Source organism: Psammomys obesus, unplaced genomic scaffold (assembly GCF_907164565.1).
Source record: "Psammomys obesus unplaced genomic scaffold, mPsaObe1.curated_primary_1811, whole genome shotgun sequence".
NCBI classification, from domain to species: Eukaryota; Metazoa; Chordata; class Mammalia; order Rodentia; family Muridae; genus Psammomys; species Psammomys obesus.
In genome coordinates, this window is record NW_026585504.1 from 57,941,052 (window position 1) to 57,961,029 (window position 19,978).

A 19,978-nucleotide genomic window follows, 5' to 3' on the forward strand; every position below is an offset into this window, starting at 1 on the left:
ATCCTGACCCAGGGTAGCATCCTGACCCAGGGTCGCATCCTGACCCACTTACCATCTGGCTCTTCACAGGGCAGTCACTAGGCTGCATTAGGGTAACATGGCCTGACCTTAAGTCAGTGACTCTTCCTAATCCAATACCCATAAGGAAGCCCCTTGGTGTCCAATCAGAAAGTTCACAGATGATCAAGGTCTGGCCTTTAACCCAAAAGATTATGTCCTGGGGTTGTCTCCAAGCACAAATGTGTCACACGCAGGTTCACCTCACCAGCCCCTTCACAGTCCTCTTGTGTCAGCCCTCAGGTCTCAGAGTTGGGGACTGGAGAGGAACACTTACTACTCTGTCAAAGTTTCAGTCCTAGCATCTATCTAAGATGGCTTACAGAGGCCTGTAACGTTAGCTCTGAGAGGCTGACACCGCTCTGGCCTCTGTGAGTTCATGTGCAAGCATGCACAGTCACACACGCACAGATATACACACACACAAAAAGATAAATCTTTTTACCTTTTAAAAATAGATTTAGTGTTATTTGTCCAACTCACTTCTTGATGACAGCCTTCCTGGGAAATTCTTTTTTTCTCTAAGGAGTGAAGGCCTAAAGGGTATTGCACTGAAAAAAAGCAAATCTATAGACAGCATACAAAAAGCAAAAGGGGGTGGGGAATGATGCCCTTTTAGGAAGCAGATGACTCTTGCACCTAGAGCTCATGATTTCGGCCTCATTCTGAGGGGCGTTTTAAGAAGTAATCCCCAAGGAAAGGCCTTAGTGGGTGTGGACACACTGCTCCCTACTTAGCAGCTGGATTTGGTTCATTCCTGGAAAGTGAGAAGGGAGAACAGCCCGCAGAGCCTTCATTTTCTTATCATCAAAAGAGGCTACCATGATGGTGCAGTCATTTAAACCGAAATGAAATATTATGAGGGAGTTTGGGTTAAAAATCATCGGGCGAATTTATCCAAAAGCCAACATTCTCTGAAGGGACACATGGAAAATAATATTGTGACATCCGTAAAGACTGAACATTCCTCCAGACCACCTTTCGTCCATCCATCACTCTTTCTATTTTTTTTTTTCTTTTGCATGGGCTATGCTATTATCTTTGGTTGTTGTGATTGAAAGTATTTAAGGCATTCTTTTACATCTTGTATATATTTTTATTTGAGTCATAATACTCAGTCTCTCTGTATTAAAATAGTGTGCTGGTCAGATGTATAAACACTCCTGTGGGAAGCTGCTGCTGCAGAGTGCCGAGGAAAGGGACATGGAACCCCCTCTCCTGTCATACTTTGAAGACTCCCGGGAAGTCGCCTTGAGGGCAGCCTATGAACTCAGAAAGCCTGGAACTCTTGAGTTCTGCTTTGTTTGGTTTTTAATTTAACTTCTGGTGGATACACATATCAGCTACAGATGTGTTCAGAGCACACGGTTCTTTTCGTTAGGTGCCAAGGCCAGTCTTTGAATTGACATGTGTTGTCTGAACTCTCCTAATACAGCTGAGATCTGTGCTCTCTTTCCTTTATTAGGAAAGAAGAATTTTTGTATGGACCAATTTCGCAGTGCTAGGCGAGTAGCTTCCATCCGTGAGAGTGTGCTCAGGGCTGTTGCTGTAGCCAGCATTAGAAAATACTTGGATTGTTGCACCCTCCAGCAGGCAGAGATCTGGCTACTCCCATGACACTCTCCAAGGGAGGAGCTTAGACAGGAAATTTACTTCTTGTGCAGTGCCTGGCTTGGCGGTGTTGCCGTTAAGAATACATCTCACCAGTGGATACCTTTTTACTTCCGTTCTGACTTTTGAAGAACTAACAGTGCTGCTTGCTTGTTTCTGTACAGCCAAGGATTGTTCGGGTACACTTATTGTTTGAGAACAGCAGCTAGCTCGGGACCTAAGTGAATGAGTTTACAGTTTTCTTGAATACAGTATTAGTTACTTTCTGTTGCTGTGATAAAATACCATGAAAGAAAGAAAAATTAATTTGGGCTTATCATTCCAGAGGGATGTGGGAAGGAGGCATGGTAGCAGGAAGCTGATAGCTTCAGAATATAAACATAAAGCAGAGCAAACAAACTGGAACGAGATCATGAACTCTGAAAGCCTGCACTCCCTTCCCCCCAGTGATGTACTTTCTTCAAAAGGGACACACCTCCTAAACCCCCAAACAGTGTTACTGACTGGGGACCAAATGGTCAAACATCAGAGCCTATGTGGGACATTCTTACTCAGACTACTAAATTCTACTCTCTGGCCTCCGTTGGCTTAGAGAGGCACATGATGATACAAAATGTATTTAGTCCCGCTTCAAAGGTTTCCATAGTCTAAAAGCCCAAAGTGTCTTCTGAGACCCTAGGGAGTCTCTTAATTGTAACTCTGGATAAAATCAAAAGGTTTACATACTTCCAATTATAATGGTCCAGAGGAGACATTACTGTCCCAGAAGGAAGGAGGGGCCCATAATCAGGAAATGTTGGACCAAAGAGAAGACTAAAACCCCGTGGAGAAAAAACGGAATCCTCTAGCTCCATGCCCAGTGTCTGGGACCTTCAGTTAAGGCTTCAGCTTTGCTGTGTTGTGTCTTATCTCTTCCTTGGGCTTGTTCTGCTTCCTGTGTACAGGCTTGCTTGGCAGGTATCTCATGACTGGCATTGCCAGCATCTTGGGGTCACAACTGTTAACAGAGTTCACTCTCATAGGTTCATAAAATGGCATCTCATGGCCTCTTGCCCTGTCTTGGGGATCCCCCGGCACACATTGTCTTCAGTGGCTCTCTGAAACTGAAGGAGGAGGAATCATGACTCTTTCCCTCCTGCAATGCTTCATGCCTCTTAAGCCATTACCACGTGGACAACCTTCCAGCCTCAGCACAGCAGTGCTTTAGTCAAATGCTTTTTAGGAGCAGAAAGCTGCCTGGGCTTTCTTTCATATTTGGAAGCTTGGCTGGGTGGGCTCTTGCCTGAAGACACCTCCCCTTTGTCCCTGTGCTGAGCAGGCCTCTACTTATCTGCCAGCTTCCTGAGCTGCTTACAGCTCCTCTTTTAGCACACATCTTTACAATAACATGGAGCCATCTTCTCTCTACACTGTAGTTTCTATTTCTTTCAATCCCATTTGTTCTTCTTCCTTATAGACTGTTCCAGTAACAACCATGCTACAGATTCAGGGTTATCCTGTCTAGAAATGTCCTCCACCACAGGAATTAGTCCATTAGTTTTAAATTTAGCCTCAGGCAGGTTCTTAGGTCCAGAGCAGCCAGATTCCTTCCCACAATATTATAGAAAAGGACTAGCCAACTCCTGACACTGTTGCTGTCCAAAGCCTCTTGAGCTGGGCCTCTGTATCTATATTGCTCTCAGCACTGCTGTCTTCTGGGCTCCTATTAGGATGGCTCTTCTGGATAACTTCTCTAGCTCAAAGTTCTAAAGCCTTGCACACAATAGCACTGCAAGGCTCTTCACAACGGCATCCCAGTCCTTGGTACCAACTGGTGTGTTAGTGTTCTTCTCTTCTGTTGCTAGGACAAAATGCCATGACCGACAGAACATCTAGAAGAAAGTTTATTTGGGTTTACAGTTCCAGGGGGCTGAGTCCATCATGGCAGGGAGGCATGACGATAGGCAGGTGGGGTGGCAGGAAGAGGAAGTGGGAGTTCACATCCTCAAAATCGAGGATGATACAAAGAGAGCATACTGGAAGGTAGGCAAAGCTTTTTATCATCAAAGGCCACACCCAGTGACATACTTCTTCCAGCAAGGCCACACCTCCTAACACCCACTTCCCAAACAGTGCCATCGTTTAGGGGCCAAGTATTGCCTGTAGGAAACAGTCAAACTTAAACTGCTCCAGGTGCTTTCTTAAGCAATGTTTATACTAAGTTGTTTTTTTTTTTTTAACTGTCCTTAGTTGATTGTCCTACCATGCTTTGCTTTCATTCTTGTCTACCCGCCCTGTACTTTTTTTTTTTTTTTTAACTTCTCGCCTCTTTAATAAGAGGTATGGTTGTTTTCTCTCATGACCCTCTCAGCTGTGCAGCACACTTTTCATATATCTAAAAAACACTTATGACAAACTGCAGGACACCAAAAGACTTTCCTTTTTTCTTTTTTAAAAGCATTTCCGCTACATGTTAACTAGTGTCTCAAAGGATATCAATTGGCATCACTTTTTTCACAGAGGACAAGTACTGTTTTTAGATGTTCATTCAGGAAGGTAGCTCATCTCTTTAAGATCTGCTTTAATAAAAGAATCTGGTATTCCCTGCAAGCTTCCGGGTTAGACCACGTGGGAATGAGAGCCCCAGGAGCCCGGTGAGGGTAGATCTGACTTTGAATCCCAAGCTGATGGTTTTTGAGGTAGGCCTTGTTTGTTTCTCGGTATTGGATTCTGGTGTGCATAGCCCGATCTTGTGAAGTGTTCACTTTATTCCTCAGAAGTCACTCTGTGATCCTAGCATATTTCCATGTGCCCATTCCTCTAGAGTTTGTACATTTGAGACCAGTAACAACCAAACTATCTTATTAATCTTTGAGATAAGAAAGTTACTTTTCCACCTCCATTACCTTGTGCATTCAGTCACCAGTGTCACTCCTGAGTTCTTACATTCTTGTGGTTTTGTTGTTCTCACTGGTTCCCGGGTGCTGGTGTAATGTGTCTGGGGTCAGCTTTGACATGGAAGTGGCCAGGGGCAGTGCCCTGACAAGAGTTATCCCCTTTTCATTCCAACTAATCAAAAACCCCGAGTAGAATGAATCTTATTCTAAATCATCTAGGCTTGTGTATTAGTTTTATGCACATACCTCAGTTTTTAAAAAAAGTACCTTTTTTTTTTTTTAAATTATAGCATGCTGGACTATGATACAGAGAATCTGAACTCTGAAGAAATCTACAGCTCTTTGCGTGGAGTTACAGAAGCCATCGAAAAGTTCAGCTTCCGAAGCCAGGAGGATCTAAATGAGCCCATTAAGCGAGATGGCAAGAAGGACAGTGATCTCGTGAGTACCCTGCGCCAGTGGACAGCTCTATGCCCCCTAAGTGGCAACAACTTGAGTCTTTCCCACAGTGAACTTCCTGGTGACAGTGTTTTCCACTCTGGTGTTAAAATAATAGTATTTTTAGAGGCCTAAGGTATGTTAGAATATTTCGAAGAGTGATTCTCAGCTTCTGTCCCTTTGTCTCGGACATTCATTCCTGTAACGTGATAAAACAGTGAGGCTGGAGAGAAGCTCAGTCAGTAAAGTACTTGCCACATAAGCATGAGCGCCTGACTTCAGTCCCCAGAACCACATTTAGAAAAGCTTGGTGCTGGGCAGCGGTAGTGTACACCTTAAATCTCAGCACTTGGGAGGCAGAGGCAGGGGGATCTCTAAATTCGAGGCCAGCCTGGTCTACAAATTGAATTCCAGGATAGCCAGAGCTACACAGAGAAACCCTGTCTTGAAAAATCAATAAATCAATCAAACAAACAACAACAAAAATCAAACTTTTTAAAAAAAAAAAAAGGCTTGGCATGATGGAATATGTCTGAAAGCCCAGCTCTACGGCGGCAGAGACCCGAGAGCAGCAGTTCTCAACATGGAGGTTGAACAGCTTTTCACAGGGGTCACCTAAAACCATCCTGCATATGAGATATTTACATTACAATTCATAACAGTAGCAAAATTACAGGTATGAAGGAGCAACGAAAATAATTTTATGGTTGGGATCACCACGATATGAGGAACTGTGTTGAAGGGTCACAGCGTTAGGAAGGTTAAGATCTACTGTTCTAGAGGAAAAAAGTTAACAGAGGAACCAGATGTCTCCTGGGCTCATGAGTCAGGCTGATGTGATCTGCTTTGAAGAGGAGAAGAAAGTGAGCAAGCGTACAGTAACCTGTTCAGAAATCCATGGGGAAACTGTGAGTGTTTTGTGGATGGCAGGGCCCATGGATAAACTAAGCAAACTCAGAAAATCACTGGAGTTGGGAGTTTAGGTCAGTGACTGAGGCCAGAGCAGTCTTGAGAGTGTTGAAGAGTGCATCTACTCCACCCCGGGTTGTTTTGATCATGGTGCTTTCACTGCATCAGAAGCCCTAGTTAAGACAGGAAAGGATCAATTAGGATATATAATGAATAAATTGTGAAGAAGAAAAAAATAAAAATTAAAAAAAAAAAAGACAGGGAGGAAAAGGTTTATTTCATCTTGCAACTTACAATCATCGAGGGAAGCCAGAACATGAAACTAAAAGCAAAAACTGGAGCAGAGACCACAGAGGAATAACTGTTGCTGGATTCCTCCCCATGGCTTTCTTTTTTTGCTGTTTGTTTGTTTTCTTTTGTTTTTCCAGACAGGGTTCCTAGGTGTAAAAGTGCTGGCTGTCCTGGAGCTCACTCTGTAGACCAGGCTGGCCTCAAATTTACAAAGACCCACTCGTCTCTGCCTCCTAAATGCTTGGATTAAAGGTGTGTGCCGCCACCACCATGATCGCCTAGCCCTGTGACTTTCTTATACACCCCAAGATTACCTCCCCAGTGGTGGCACCACCTCAATCATTAATTAAGTCCTACAATCTTGCCCACAGGCCAGTCTAACAGAGGCCATTCCCCAGCTGAGCTTCCCTCTTCATGTGCAGTCTAGTTGGTGTCTGGTTGACAGACATTAACCAGTACAGACACATTTTCAGAGCTGAGCTGGAAGTCAGTGTTCTTAAACTGCACAAAAAAGCATAGCTTGCCAAGACAGTGCACAGAAGCAAACCAGAGCCAGTAGTGAGGGTTCACACAAGAAATGACAGTGTTAAAAGTGGAGGGGGGGATATCAAGCAATTACTGAGATACAGGCACCAGGGATCCAGCTTCTAGTTTGCTTTCTGTAGACATTGTAACACTGAATGTAAGAGAGATTGTAGCGAAGTAGAGAAATGCAGGTGCTGTGTGAGGTTAATAGTCAGTACAACTATGTTTAACAAGAGTGATTGTCAACCTTACCAGCAATTTATTCTAAGTAAAGAACTCAGCAAAAGAAAAGAACAGTATTTTATTTGTTTGTTTGTTTGTTTGTTTATTGGTTTTTCGAGACAGGGTTTCTCTGTGTAGCCTTGGCTGTCTTGGCTATCCTTGGCTTTGTAGACCAGGCTGGCCTAGAACTCACAGAGATCCACCTGCCTCTGCCTCCCTGACTGCTGGCATCAAAAGCATGCACCACCACACCCAGCTGGGAAAGAACAATGTTCTTTCCAGGAAGTACCATGTTTCAGTATTTGCAACCTTTTGAAAAGGGTGAATAGTTGAGTCCATTTTATTAAAGCATGAGTAAAAAATGATAGCTACATGATAGCCACAAGCTTTATCTACACATTAGTTGCTTATGCAGTGAGGAAAACAAAATGTCAGGTGTGTACTGGAATTTCCATCTTTGCAAAATCTACAGGTAGAGAAGGACAGAAAAGAAATACATACAAAAAGTCAGATTGGATGACTGACAGGTTGGCTCAGAGGGTAGAATACTGCTCAGTTGAGTCCCTAAAACAGGTGGAGAGAGAACTGGCTCTGATCGCCACACGTGTGCATGTACACACACACACACACACACACACACACACAGACTGAAAAAATAATAGTTTTGTAAAAAAAAAAAAAAAAAAAAAAAAAAAAGTTCCATTAAGGTGCTTAGAAAGTGTAGCCTTTAGATTTTCTTTTTAATTTTTAATTAACTTATTATATTCTGTGAACGGGTGGTTTGCCTGCATGTATGCTTTACACCCATAGAGGCCAGGGGAGGCTATTGGGGATCCTCTGGAGCTAGAGTCACATGTGGTTGTGAGCTGCCCAACATGAGTTCTAGGAATTGAACTCAGGTCCTCAGCAAAAGCAGTCCATATTCTTATCTGCCGAACTATCTCTCCAGCCCCCTTATAAGAGTCTGAGCACTCTTTATAAGTGATATTTCATTGTAGCTGTGCTGTATTTTTTTTAAGAGAATCATAAAGTCACCCATGAATTACTTTTTACACCTTGTTGGTCTGAATTTGTGCAGGTCTATGTCTATATTATTTATTTTCTGTATCTTAAATGTAGTATATCATCTTATTTGTAGGGGTCAATGACAAATGAATTCCACTTGTATGGAGAGTTACAAGTATTGGTTCAGACAGGTATCTATAGACCAGCATTTAAAGCAGCCTTAGTCATGGTAGCCAGGGTGAACACAACCCCAGAGTGGATCAGCATGGCTAAGATGTGACAGGCATCCTTTAAAAGGGAAAAGATCTGTATACAGTTCCATGGCACAGTCCATTCCTGAGGGAATTCAGGGCGGGAGCTGATACAGAGGCCATGGGGAGTGCTGCTTACTGACTTATTCTACATGGCTTACTCAGCCTGCTTTCCTATAACACTCAGGGCCGCCAGCCCAGGGGTATCATCATTTACAGTTGACCAGGCCCTCTCACGTTGATCACTGATGAAGAAAATACACTACAGGCCAATCTGCTAGAGGCATTTTCTCAGTTGAGCTTCCCTCTTCCCAAATGATTCTAGATTGTATCCAGTTAACATAAACATAGCCAACATGGCAAGACTATCACAGACATGCCAGAGACCATTGAAAGATAGCTGTTAAGAAAGACATGGGAGGAAAAACAAAGTCCAGTACTATGTATCCTGAGAATGGGAGAGTGAGTGTGGTGTGGAAGATACTGTGGCTCACGGTTAGAGGTGATTTTTGAGATAATCTGGCTCCCCTTCATGATTATCTCAAAATATCTACAAAGCAAGGGATTGATTTGTAGATGTTTGGAGTGCTGTAGGCTCTGCGCTTTTTCCGGGGAGGTATTACCTAGTTTCCTTTGAGAAGCCCCTGCTGTTGGCATTGGAACAGAGGCCACAGTATTCTGAAGCATACTTCTCAAGAATGGACAGTGAGGGATGTACCCCTCCGTTTCCAGGGAGCTCTTCAGACTGCATGGTAGTGATCCTTAGAAAACTCATGAGTACAATGAATCATCAAATAACAAAGAAAAACAGGTTTAATATATAAATAGATGTAGGAATGTTCTGTTTAGATAGAAACACCAATAGCAAAGAACTGGGCATATGGCTTCATGCTTAAGAGCATTTGCTGTTCTTCCATATTTCGTTCCAAACACCCATATCAGGCAGCTCACAGCTACTCTAGTTCCAGGGAAGAATACCCTCTTTTGACCTCTGTAGGTTCTCTCTCTCTCTCTCTCAAAAATGTTTAAATAAAATTAAATACCAAAAGCTGTTCTTTTGTCATCAGCTAGTTTTCAAAGGGAAATCTCTTGCCCCTCTAAGAAATTTCTAAGCATCAAAGAAAAAGTATGAGCCAGGAGTGGCAGTATACAACTTTAATTCATGCACTTGGGAGACTGTATAGATCTCTGAGTTCAAGGCCAGCCTGGTGTACAAAATGAGTTCCAGGACAGCTAGGACTACGTGGTGAGACCCTGTGAAAGAAAGAGAGGGAAGGAAAGGATGGAAAATGAGCAGGCGTGTAAGAAGGTTCCGGAGTGACTGTCAGTGTGCTGTGTTCCAGGTATCCAGAGATGGGGGAGCAGCCTCACCTGCCACCGAGGGCCGGGGAGGTGGTGAGGTAGAAGGAGGCAGGATGGCTTTGGACAACAAGACCTCCCTACTCAACACGCAGCCTCCACGTGCCTTTCCGGGGCCAAGAGCACGGGAATACAACCCATATCCCTACTCGGACACCATCAACACCTATGACAAGACAGCTCTGAAGGAGGCGGTGTTTGACGATGACATGGAGCAGCTCCGAGATGGTCTGTCTGCTTGGCTACCCCTTCTGTGCGCCCATGCACTTTCCTCTGTCATCCAGCCCTGTATGCCCTCTCAAACACAAATAGAAACCTAGGGTCTGTCCTGGCCCATCATTTGCTCAGAACTGCTCATTGAGTCCCTGAGGTGTGCTTAGGCCTGGGAAGGCCCCTATGAGCAGAAGCCTATGTGGGCTTGCCCTCTGCAAGCCTACAGTCTGTTCGTGGTGGCCCTGCTGCTGGGACTTTCCTGGAGTGCTGCCTGAGTGGAGTGGTTGACCAGGACATGCAACAGGGCACGGGTGTCTTAGGCTTGTCTCTGTGGAGACCTTGGCCCACACTGTCCCAGCTCTCTGTGCCATGAAGGTGAGGTCCCAAGGCCATGCACAGGGCTTCCCTCTCCTTTAGCAATGTGGCACCCAGGCATTGCCATGCTGTGGCAGAGGTAGGAGGCAGGGGAGCTTAGTGTTTCTTTGCCTTACCTCTTGCTTGGTTCTAAGCTAAGAAGTGTGTACCCATTAGCTTCTGAGATTAAAGACAGTTCTCATCTTACAGGTTAGCAAATAATTCAGAAGGATTAAGATACTTGCACAAAATATAACATAGGGCTGTGTCTCAGGGATGGAGTTGTGCTCCGCACCATGAGGCCCTGGATTCAATCTCCAGGACCAAAGCAAAATCTAAGACCAGTGTCCACTAGCAAGTGACCAGTGGGTGACTGTGTACTGCTTTGATGGTGTTTGTGCCAGCAACTTAAGTTTTTCTTTTTTCGCCTCATTCTTTATATTCACTTGCTTTGTTTTATTGCAACTTCATGTAATTTTTTCTTCAAATTATAGATGTTTTGTTTGAATAGAGTTTGAATGGAGAATTATGTCAATTAGTATTCTAAATAATTAACACCTGCTTAAATACTTTCTATAATCATGAAATGCTTAGGTTGTCCTGCCAGGAGGAAAGCATGGCACACTTCCTGGCCTGATTGCAGGATGAGCACACTTTGGAGGGAGCTGCTCTGTGAGGCAGGTTCCAGGCACAGAGAATAAAGGACCTAATATCATGGAGTTCTGAGGGAGAAGACAGTTCTCCAGGTGTTCAGAACAGAGGAGGCATCAAGGGTCAAAACACAATCCTGGAAGTGTGTTTTCCCTGGATTTGCCTAGTGCTGGTCCCTGGCTGTAAGCCTGAGTGGCCAGTGCCCAATGTGACCCATGCTTTCTGGCAGAAGTTGCCTCAGTGCTTACGTCTCCACTGTTGATCTTGACCAGAGACTAGAGTGTCTGTTGTTTTTACCCACCACCTGTGCACTAAAAAGCTCGTGGAGAAAGGACAAGCATTCAGTGTTTTGAACCTCCTTATGTACTCGCCTCCTGATCTCAGAAGCTAAAGAAATATGCAAATATGCCTCAAAAGAGAGCCTTGTGGTGGTTTGTCTGCATCGTTGGTTCCCGCTCTCTGTCTAAGGTTGAGTTTTCCCAGTGGAGGGCTGTTAGTGATGTGGCCAGGGACAGAGGTGCCTGTGAGCCACTTGGTGCAGCCCAGCCCCTGCTGGTAGCAGTGCTAGTGGAGCCGAGCAGCCCTTCCAGGCTCTGAATAGTCTAGACACTTGTGTTGCCACCCATCACTGTGCTGGTTCCCAGGCTCCGTGCATCCAACAGTGGAACAGAAGTTAGCCAGTACGGTAGTGAGAGGGCCTTAGGGGAACGTGTGCCCTGGGATGGGTCTCCCACATCCAGGAGGCCATCTAATAGTCCAAGCCTGTGGTAGTAGAAGAGAGTTTGGAAAAAGACATGTGGGTTTTGTTTGTTTGTTTGTATAATCTCTGTGAAAATGGAAAGGGAAAGATGGTAAGGAAAGGAAGACTCTGGCCTGATGCTCTGTTCTCACAGCATGGTAAGAATATCGGTGGTACACAAGGGGAGGCTGGCAGCCAAGCAGGGCAGAGTAGGAGGGAAAAGGGTAGCATCCAGCTGTCAGAGTTGTGGAGGTAAAGAACACAGCGGGAGTGGTATGCCAGCATCTAAGGTACCATGTATGTCTCCCCAGTGCCCATTGACCACTCAGACCTGGTGGCCGACTTGCTGAAAGAGCTGTCTAACCATAATGAGCGTGTGGAGGAGCGGAAGGGAGCACTACTGGAGCTGCTCAAGATCACCAGGGAAGACAGCCTGGGCGTGTGGGAGGAACACTTCAAGACCATCCTGTTGCTGCTGCTGGAAACTCTTGGAGACAAAGATGTAGGCACTTACACAGTCCCTTCCACATGCTGGTGTTATGGTGGATGCCTTTCCTGACCAGAGCTGACCAGTTTTCCTTTGTGGGTTGTATATGTCTTACACCATGTCAAGTATTCATATGGGTTCCACATAGTCACTGAGCCCTCACTAGCCTGCAACAGCCACATCCGCTCACACATGCAGACCCAAGTCTCCCTCTGACTGGGTATACACCTAACCAATGAAGCAAGCACCTTCCTGAACCTATATGCTTTAATACAGAGTTTTCCCCAAACCCCATTAGTATAGAAGATGGTCTTTTAGAATGCATCTTCAAACAAATTTCACTCTTATTTCATATGAAATAAAGTCATTGAGAAGTTTATTTTTAAACTACTTTATTCATTTGTGTGTGTGCGTATTGTGGACACATACCACAGCATGTGTGTGGAGGCAGGAGACAGTTTGCAAGACTCATGTGAGTTTCGGTGTTAAACTCAGGTCCTTGAGCTTAGTAGTAGCGAGTGCCTTTCCCACTAAGCCATCTGGCCTGCCCAGGGTATATTTTTATAAAGACCATATTAAGTGCCTCATTTCAGGAAATTTTACCTTGGTTCACCCTGTGCCTGTGTTTGAGCTGTGTGCAGGGCAGATGACAGGTTCCCAAGATGTACCAATACTTATAAAACAAAGCCTGCAGCATTTGAATGTGACAGATGTGTTTAGGCTGTGGCTATGCCTGATCTCTCTCTCTCTCTCTCTGGACTGGGTTTCTCTTTGTAACAGAGCCCTGGCTGTCCTGTCCTTGGCTTTGTAGACCAGGCTGGCTTTGATCCATCTGCCTCTGCACCCTGAGTGCTGGAATCAAAGGCATGTGCCACCGCACCAGGCTTATAGCTGATTCTTAATAGCTAACATTTGTGGGGGTGAGGACAGTTGAGGGGGGGTGACCTAGTAAGAGCCCTGTCTCATACCTGTGGAGCAGGCCGCTAACACAGAGCTGAGGGAACAGCCAAGATGAAGCTTCATAAGTAATGCTCCATCTTTACCCACTGCTTTTGTATTGTCTAGCAGAAACAACTAGAGCACAGCTGGGGGGAGTTCCAAGAAGCTAGCACAGTGAGAGGTCATAGGCCAGACCCAGGGTCACAGTGACTGATAGCAGCAGGAGGTGGGGGAGGAGAGCGCAGTAAATGCTACCCTAGAATTGTTTTCTTACTCTCAGAATTAAAGGTGTGGTTTAGGGATAAGTAAAGCTAGGGAATGGTAATGAAAGGTCCACACTAACTTTTCTTTAAAGTACTGTCAGTGGAGGCAATAACATTTGGCTGGGCTGTGAGGAGATAGGATGATGTCATGCGGAGGGCAGGTGCTATATGTGTGCGTTTGCACAGTGCACAGTTGAATGACAAGGAATCAGGATGTGCTTCTTGGCTCTGTTTGCAGTAAACTCCGCTCTCTTTTCTTGAGATTAGGCGTCTGTTTAGAATGGCTTTCCTCCAGACACATGACTGGGGCCTTAACTGCTTGAGGCCTGTTGCATGGGTGACCTCCTCACCCAGAAGGTCAGGAACAGACACAGGTCTCCGGCTGACCTCAGACAGTTCACAGCCTGGCAGGCCCTGTCCACAAAAGGGTCAGGTGCTTAGGGCTTGTTCATGGGGCATGCTTCACACGAGGGTGACTCATGAGCCCAAGCTTCAGCAGGTCTAGAAAGGCCAGGGAGCCGACCATGACTGAGTGTGTCACCTTCGTGTGATCTGAAGTATAGGGAGGGTTCCTTCCAGAAGCCCTTGCTAGTCTTTCCAGGTGCTAGGTCTTGAAGATGTCACCATGCTTCAATGCCTGCCCTCTTAGAGTCTACTATCCAGCGAGCCCATGTTGAATAGACTTGTGATCCAAGTAGAGGGTCCTAGAGGAGGCCAGACCACCTGGAACAGGGCTTAGCCTGTAGGCCCGTGCACACTGTGGGCATGGACAAGGACCATGTACTATTTGGTGACACTTCCTCTCCTCTCACACCTAGCATTCCATTCGAGCTCTGGCACTGAGAGTTTTACGGGAGATTCTGAGAAACCAGCCAGCAAGATTCAAAAACTATGCAGAACTGACGATCATGAAGACTCTGGAGGCCCACAAAGACTCCCACAAGGAGGTAAGCTAGCCCTATGGCCATCTGTCAACAGGACTGGGAGGAAGATAGTAACCCAAAATAAATGTCCTTCCCCTCTCGCTTGGCCCTGCGTTGTATGGAGTAAACCCCCTACTGCTGACGTCAGCACTGAGGAGCTACATATCTACAGTGCTCACAAAGTACCCTGTGGCTCCCAGCATCTCAGCAGGTTGCTAGTTGACATGTTGAGGCCCTGGGGCTCCATGGAGAGGCCAAAGACTTATAGAGTATAAGGAGCTGTCCTCAGAAAGTGAGCCCAGGGCTGGTGACATGGCTTACTGAATAAAGTGCCTGCTATGCAAGCATGAGGACCTAATCATCTCTGGAAACCACATTAAAATGCCAGTAACCCAGTGCTGGGTTGGAAGAGAAATATCCATGGGATTGCTAACCTGCTCAGTAAGCTCAGCAAATGAGACCCTTTCTCAAAGGAAGGAAGGAAGAAAGGAAAGAAGGAAGGAAAGGGGGAGAACAACAACAACAAAAAAAAAAAAGTCAGCTTCAGAGGAATGACAGAAATTGACCTCTGACCTGCGTGCGTACACGCATGTTTGTGTATACACACACACACACACACACACCGAGTCCAGTAACAACCTCTACAAACTATGGAAACCAGAATGGTTGATTTGGAACTGCAGCAAACTCAAGATGGCGGGTGGGCATGACCTCACTGAGTCGTGACTGCTCGCCCAGTGCAACCTGTTGGTTCTGCACGGCTATTGTGAGCATTCTTGTGGGTGAGGCCTTATGAGTGGGGCAGTTCTTATATCTTCCAAGGGTAGGTTTTTTTTTCTCCCAGCCATGGTTTGAATGTTTGGGCAGGTGACATTTCCAGCAAGTGACTGAGTCCCTAAAACCTGGCCTGGTGGCTTGATGGTGACACTCATGTTTGGACAGAAGGCTTTCCACTTACAACAACTCACTTGAATGTGTGAAGACCAGACAGGCTAAATATGGGCAAAAATCCTGTTCAGTAGTTCATAGCAGAAGTATGGACCAGATCTTGGTTCTTTTATGAGGAACAAGCTATCTTGCACCAGTATTGTTTTTTAAATAGTTTGTCCTTAGTAAGAGTCAATGATGAAAAATTGAAGTGAACTTGATATTGTTTCATATCTGCGATTCCAGGATTCATGTGTGTCCAACCAGCAGTTTGGCTGTAAATGCACCCAATACTAGTATACGCAGAGCACTATATCTCTCTCTGTGTGTGATCGTTTTAATTATGCTTTTGCTTGTGTGTACATATGTGTATGTGTGTATAATTGGAGATAAAAGACAGCTTACTGGGAATCAGTTCTTTCTCTCCATCATGCAGAACACAGTGGTCAGACTCAGGCCATCAAGCTGCAGCAAGGACCGTTAGCTGCTGGAGCCCCGTTTTTGTTGTTGTTGTTGTTGTTGTTGTGTTTTGTTTTTTAATTTGATTGTGCAGTTCTCAAGCATGCGCTTTGCAGATAGCAGATTAAATATGGCAACGTCAGGAGGCTACACCCTGACAGGTGGTAGTAACCGTATGGATGACAAAAGACAAAGTTGGAATGAGATCAAAGTTAGCTGAGGGGCTAGAGCGGTGCCTTTGTGTTAAGAGAATTGGCTGCCCTTCTAGAAGACTCAGGTTGGAGTCCCAACACGTGTACGGCAACTCACAACCATCTGTAATTCCTGTTCCAGGGGATCTGACACCTTCTCTGACCTCTGAGGGCACTAGGCGTAGCATGCTACATGTATGTACATGCAGGCAAAACTCCGTGTACATTCTTTTTTTTAATTTTTTTTTCTTTTTGAGACAGGATTTCTCTGTGTATCCTTGGCTATCCTGGAACTCTGTAGACCAGACTGGCCTCGAACTCACACAGATCCACCTGCCTCTGCCTCCTGAGTGCTAAGATAAAACGCATGCACCACCACTGCCTGGCTAATTATTAAATTTTCAATTAATTAAGCTAAGGTGATGTTTGAGCACTTATTCACTTTCCAGCTAGAGACTTGTCTTTGTAACCTAGGCATCCCGATACTGAAAGCTTTTACAGTAGACTATTAAATAAAAGTTAAAGTTTACTATTTTTTTTCCTTGAAAAATGTTTGGGAAGTATGAGATTCCTTTAAATTGTCCAGGAAAAAAAAAAATCTCTGCTTCAGACAAGTTTCTCAGTATTCTGTCAGCACGGGAGTCTCGTATGTAACCAGAAGGTACCTTACCACTATCACAGAGCCCTGCGGGTGCCAACGGGACACAGTGTTCTGAGATGCTATGTTGGCGGGCCTCCCTGCTTTGCATGTCTAGGCTCACCCTGACTCTGTGCTCTTGCTGCTTCCTCCTGCAACCTCTGGCTATCACATGGCCAGGAGCAGCTCAGGCACCTGTGTATTTAAGTTTGGAGTCTCGTTTTCATTTTTCTTGCAAATTCTTCAAGTATTTCTGTGTGTGTGTGTGTGTGTGTGTGTGTGTGTGTGTGTGTGTGTGTGTGTGCGCGTGCGCACACGCGCGCGCACATATGGAGGCAAGAGGTCAACCTTAAGTGTTCCTCAAGTACTGTCCCCTTTTATTTTGAGACAGCCCCTCTCACTGGCTTGGAACTTGACAAGTGAGCTAGGCTGCTTAGGCAGAGGAGAGAGCCCCAGGGATCTGCCTGCCTCCACTGTGACAGTCCTGGTACTAAAAGTGCCACCACACCTGGCTTTGTACTTTTTAATGAGAGAGAGAGAGAGAGAGAGAGTATCCATATAGCTGGATACACATAGATAGAGCTCATAGGACAACCTCAGGGGTCAGTTCTCTCCCCCCTCGGCATCAGGCTTGTACAGCTAATGCTTTTACTTGATTGAGCCATCTTGCCAGCCCATACCTGGCTGTCTGTATGTGGACCCTGGAGCTTAAACGTGAGTCCTTGTGCAGAGGCCTTACCAGCTGAGCCGCTGTTGTTTTAACTAGCCTGTCTCTGTCCCTGGTCCCTGACTCTTAGGGCAGAATACTTGGCAACATTTTTCTGTAGTTTTACTGTATTTTTCTTGTCATTACTTTTAGTGCTTATGACTCCAGACTTGCTCAGAAGGGATCCATGGTGCCTGTAGGCCTGGTTGGCTATGTACATCACCCAAAGGCAAAGTGTCTTTTCCTATCTGATCACTTCCAAGAGTGCTCGCTCCAGGGGCCTCGCAAGGTGGTAGTTCTACATTCCCCAAGAAAACCTAGGCCTTAGGGGGAGATGAACACGAGTCCTGGCTGGCTCACACAGAACTGCTCCAAGAGACTAGAACACCATCCGTCTTCTTTGTCGCAGGGTTTGTGAGATTGGAGGAATAGAGACAGGGCAGTTTATCTATCTATCTGGGTATTTTATTTTGTTCCGAGACAAGGTCTCACTGTATAGCCAGGTGGGCCTCTGAGGGCCCAGGTCCAGCTCTAGTTCTAGAATCTGGGACTGTCCAATCATTACATGTTTTGTTTTGTTGGGAGAGGAGGGCTTTTCACGTTAGTGGATATTAAATTACATTTACCTGCTAAGAGGAAAATGTCAGCTGAGCATAGTGGTTCACACCTGTGGTCCCAGTTGCCAGGATGCTGAGGCAGGAGGATCACTTGAACCCCAAACTTGAAGGCTAGCCTGGGCAATATGATGAGATCGTGCCTCTTAAAAAACATACAAGGGGCCATCCCTCAGTGGGCCAACGCTCTTTCCAAAGAGCCTGCCAGTCCCAGCTCAGTACCTCAGACCCATGGGACAGAAGAGAGAACTGGACCTACACATATACTGTGCACCATGGCATGTGCACACAGGAGATGGGGGAGGTGACAGTAAATGAAAAATAATATATTGTAAATAAGAAAGGAAAAGAGTAGTGCCATGTCACAGTAACATCACCACTTTTTAGTTTAAAGCCATAAATGTTGGTGTCCAAGACATCAGATTCCAGCTTTAGGTGGTATGGCTTATTTGAGGAAACTGGATTTCTTAGCTAAATATTAAATAACTATTTTTTTCTGTGAAGGTTTCCCTTTTAAATCTTTTTTAGTTAAGTTTTATATTTTATGACCTCACAGCATCAGAAAAGCAGAATCAGACCAAAGTTACTTGAAGTAGACCGGGAATCTTCCTGGTACTGGCAGTCTGGCCTTCCAGCAGCAGGGTGTCTTTGATCAGTCCTTTGAACAGAAAACTGTGGCCAGAGGAAGCTTGTTTCTGAGTAGGTATCCTTCTTCAGGTGCCAATTAAAATTCCCAGCCAGCCCTGTCACCACAGCCCTGTGTTCAGCAGTGGTCCTCTGCAGCCCCCGGGACACTGGACACAGAAACCTAGAAGTCACTACATGTCTGTGGGCCTTCCTTTCCCTATCTGGTGGCCCCAGCCTCAGTTAGAATGTTATCTGTGTCTCTTCCAGTTCCAGGATAATAGCAGTGGCTGTTGAGTAACAAACCTGAATCCTCACAGATGGGAAATCTCTAGTCTTCATGGGCCCAATCTTGGGATTTGACCAGAAGCCCCATTTCCTTTGGAGATTTTTGCTTTTAAATAAACAGACAAAAAAAATCAGGATCCTAGATAGCATCAAAATCAGAACCTTAGATAGTGTGGTTCCCAGCTGCCAGGACAGCAGTCTACTGCTGATCACTGTTTATCACTGACCAGAGCCAGGGGGGAGAAAGGCAGCACAGCCTTCAGCCCCTTGTGTGCTTGAGTTCACTAGATCTCTCTCTATGGTTCCTAGTGAGGGGCATTAGGACTTGGAGTTGGCTAGAAAGCTCAGGGTAGACATCCTGAACAGCAAGATGAAACAGGAGAGAGAAAACTGTGGCTGGGAGCTGGTGCGGCATGAAATGGGGTGGGTAGACATAGAAGATACACCCAGGCTGAATCCCACTAATGAGGACTGCAGGAGTGCTCCCTGTCAGGAAGACAGTGCAGCTTCCATGTTTACAGACTGTCATAGGGGGTCAAGCCCAGTGTCCTGGCCCTGCCGCTGCTGCTGCTGCTGCCGCTGCCGCCGGGCAGAATAAGTCTTTACTGGTAAGCTGACCCCTTGAGAGCCATGACACCTCGCCTTGAGCTGAGTGGCTCTCTGAAGCAGCTGCTGGAGCTAAGCAGCTCCTGAAAGCAGCCGCTGTTGGATGGCAGAGCCGTTGCCTTCGGAGGCAGAAGATGGGTTTGCCCGCTGTTCAGAGGCTGGGACTGGGCAAGTCTCCAAGGCTTTCTGATGCATGGGGGTGTTACATGGGGAGAAGACAGCCTTTTGCCCTTCCCTGTGGGGCTCATATTGGTGAGGTGAGGTGGCTGGTCACAAGGAAAACTGAACGAGTGTCCCCTTTACCTTGCCCTGCTCAAGAAAGCATGCCAAACTTAAAAGAAAATAAAAGGAAGTTTTTTGTTTATTTACTTGTTTATTGTGTATGCATATGTGACACACATACACAATAAAGTAAAATGTAATGTAACTATATTTCATTGACTAGATCCAACTCAGTTCACCTGGGGGAAAAGGCGTTTATCTAAATTCCTGTAAAAATGACCTGTATCCCTGGCTGCTGCCTGCTTTAGTCTGTTCAATCTGGGCTTTGTATTGCCAGTGTTGGCACTGGGCTGGAAGGCACTGTAAGTTTTCCGAGAGGGCCAGTGGAGTTAGGAGTGCAGAGAGGGGCTCAGCCTCAGGTACTTTGTTGTGTAGCAGATGGGGTGGGCCTATATCCTGCCACTCCCCACCCCACCCTCCTACAGCCCCTCCCACTCCTCACCATTTGCCCTTGCTCTCCCCATCAGCCTCTTGTTTATTAGTACAGTTAGTGTGAACGTGAGCTACTGTGTAGAGGTCAGAGGACAGTGT

At 45.7% G+C, this 19,978-nt stretch overlaps 1 protein-coding gene across 1 annotated transcript in view; it reads left to right on the forward strand.

Annotated features, from left to right (window-relative positions):
- Clasp1 (cytoplasmic linker associated protein 1) overlaps positions 1 to 19,978 on the forward strand; it is a 220,637-nt gene that overhangs the window by 186,659 nt on the left and 14,000 nt on the right. Inside the window, exons 36-39 of the mRNA XM_055601545.1 lie at positions 4,835 to 4,985; positions 9,529 to 9,772; positions 11,813 to 12,003; positions 14,009 to 14,137. Coding sequence (XP_055457520.1) covers positions 4,835 to 4,985; positions 9,529 to 9,772; positions 11,813 to 12,003; positions 14,009 to 14,137 — 715 coding nt within the window. The remainder of the gene's footprint in view (positions 1 to 4,834; positions 4,986 to 9,528; positions 9,773 to 11,812; positions 12,004 to 14,008; positions 14,138 to 19,978) is intronic.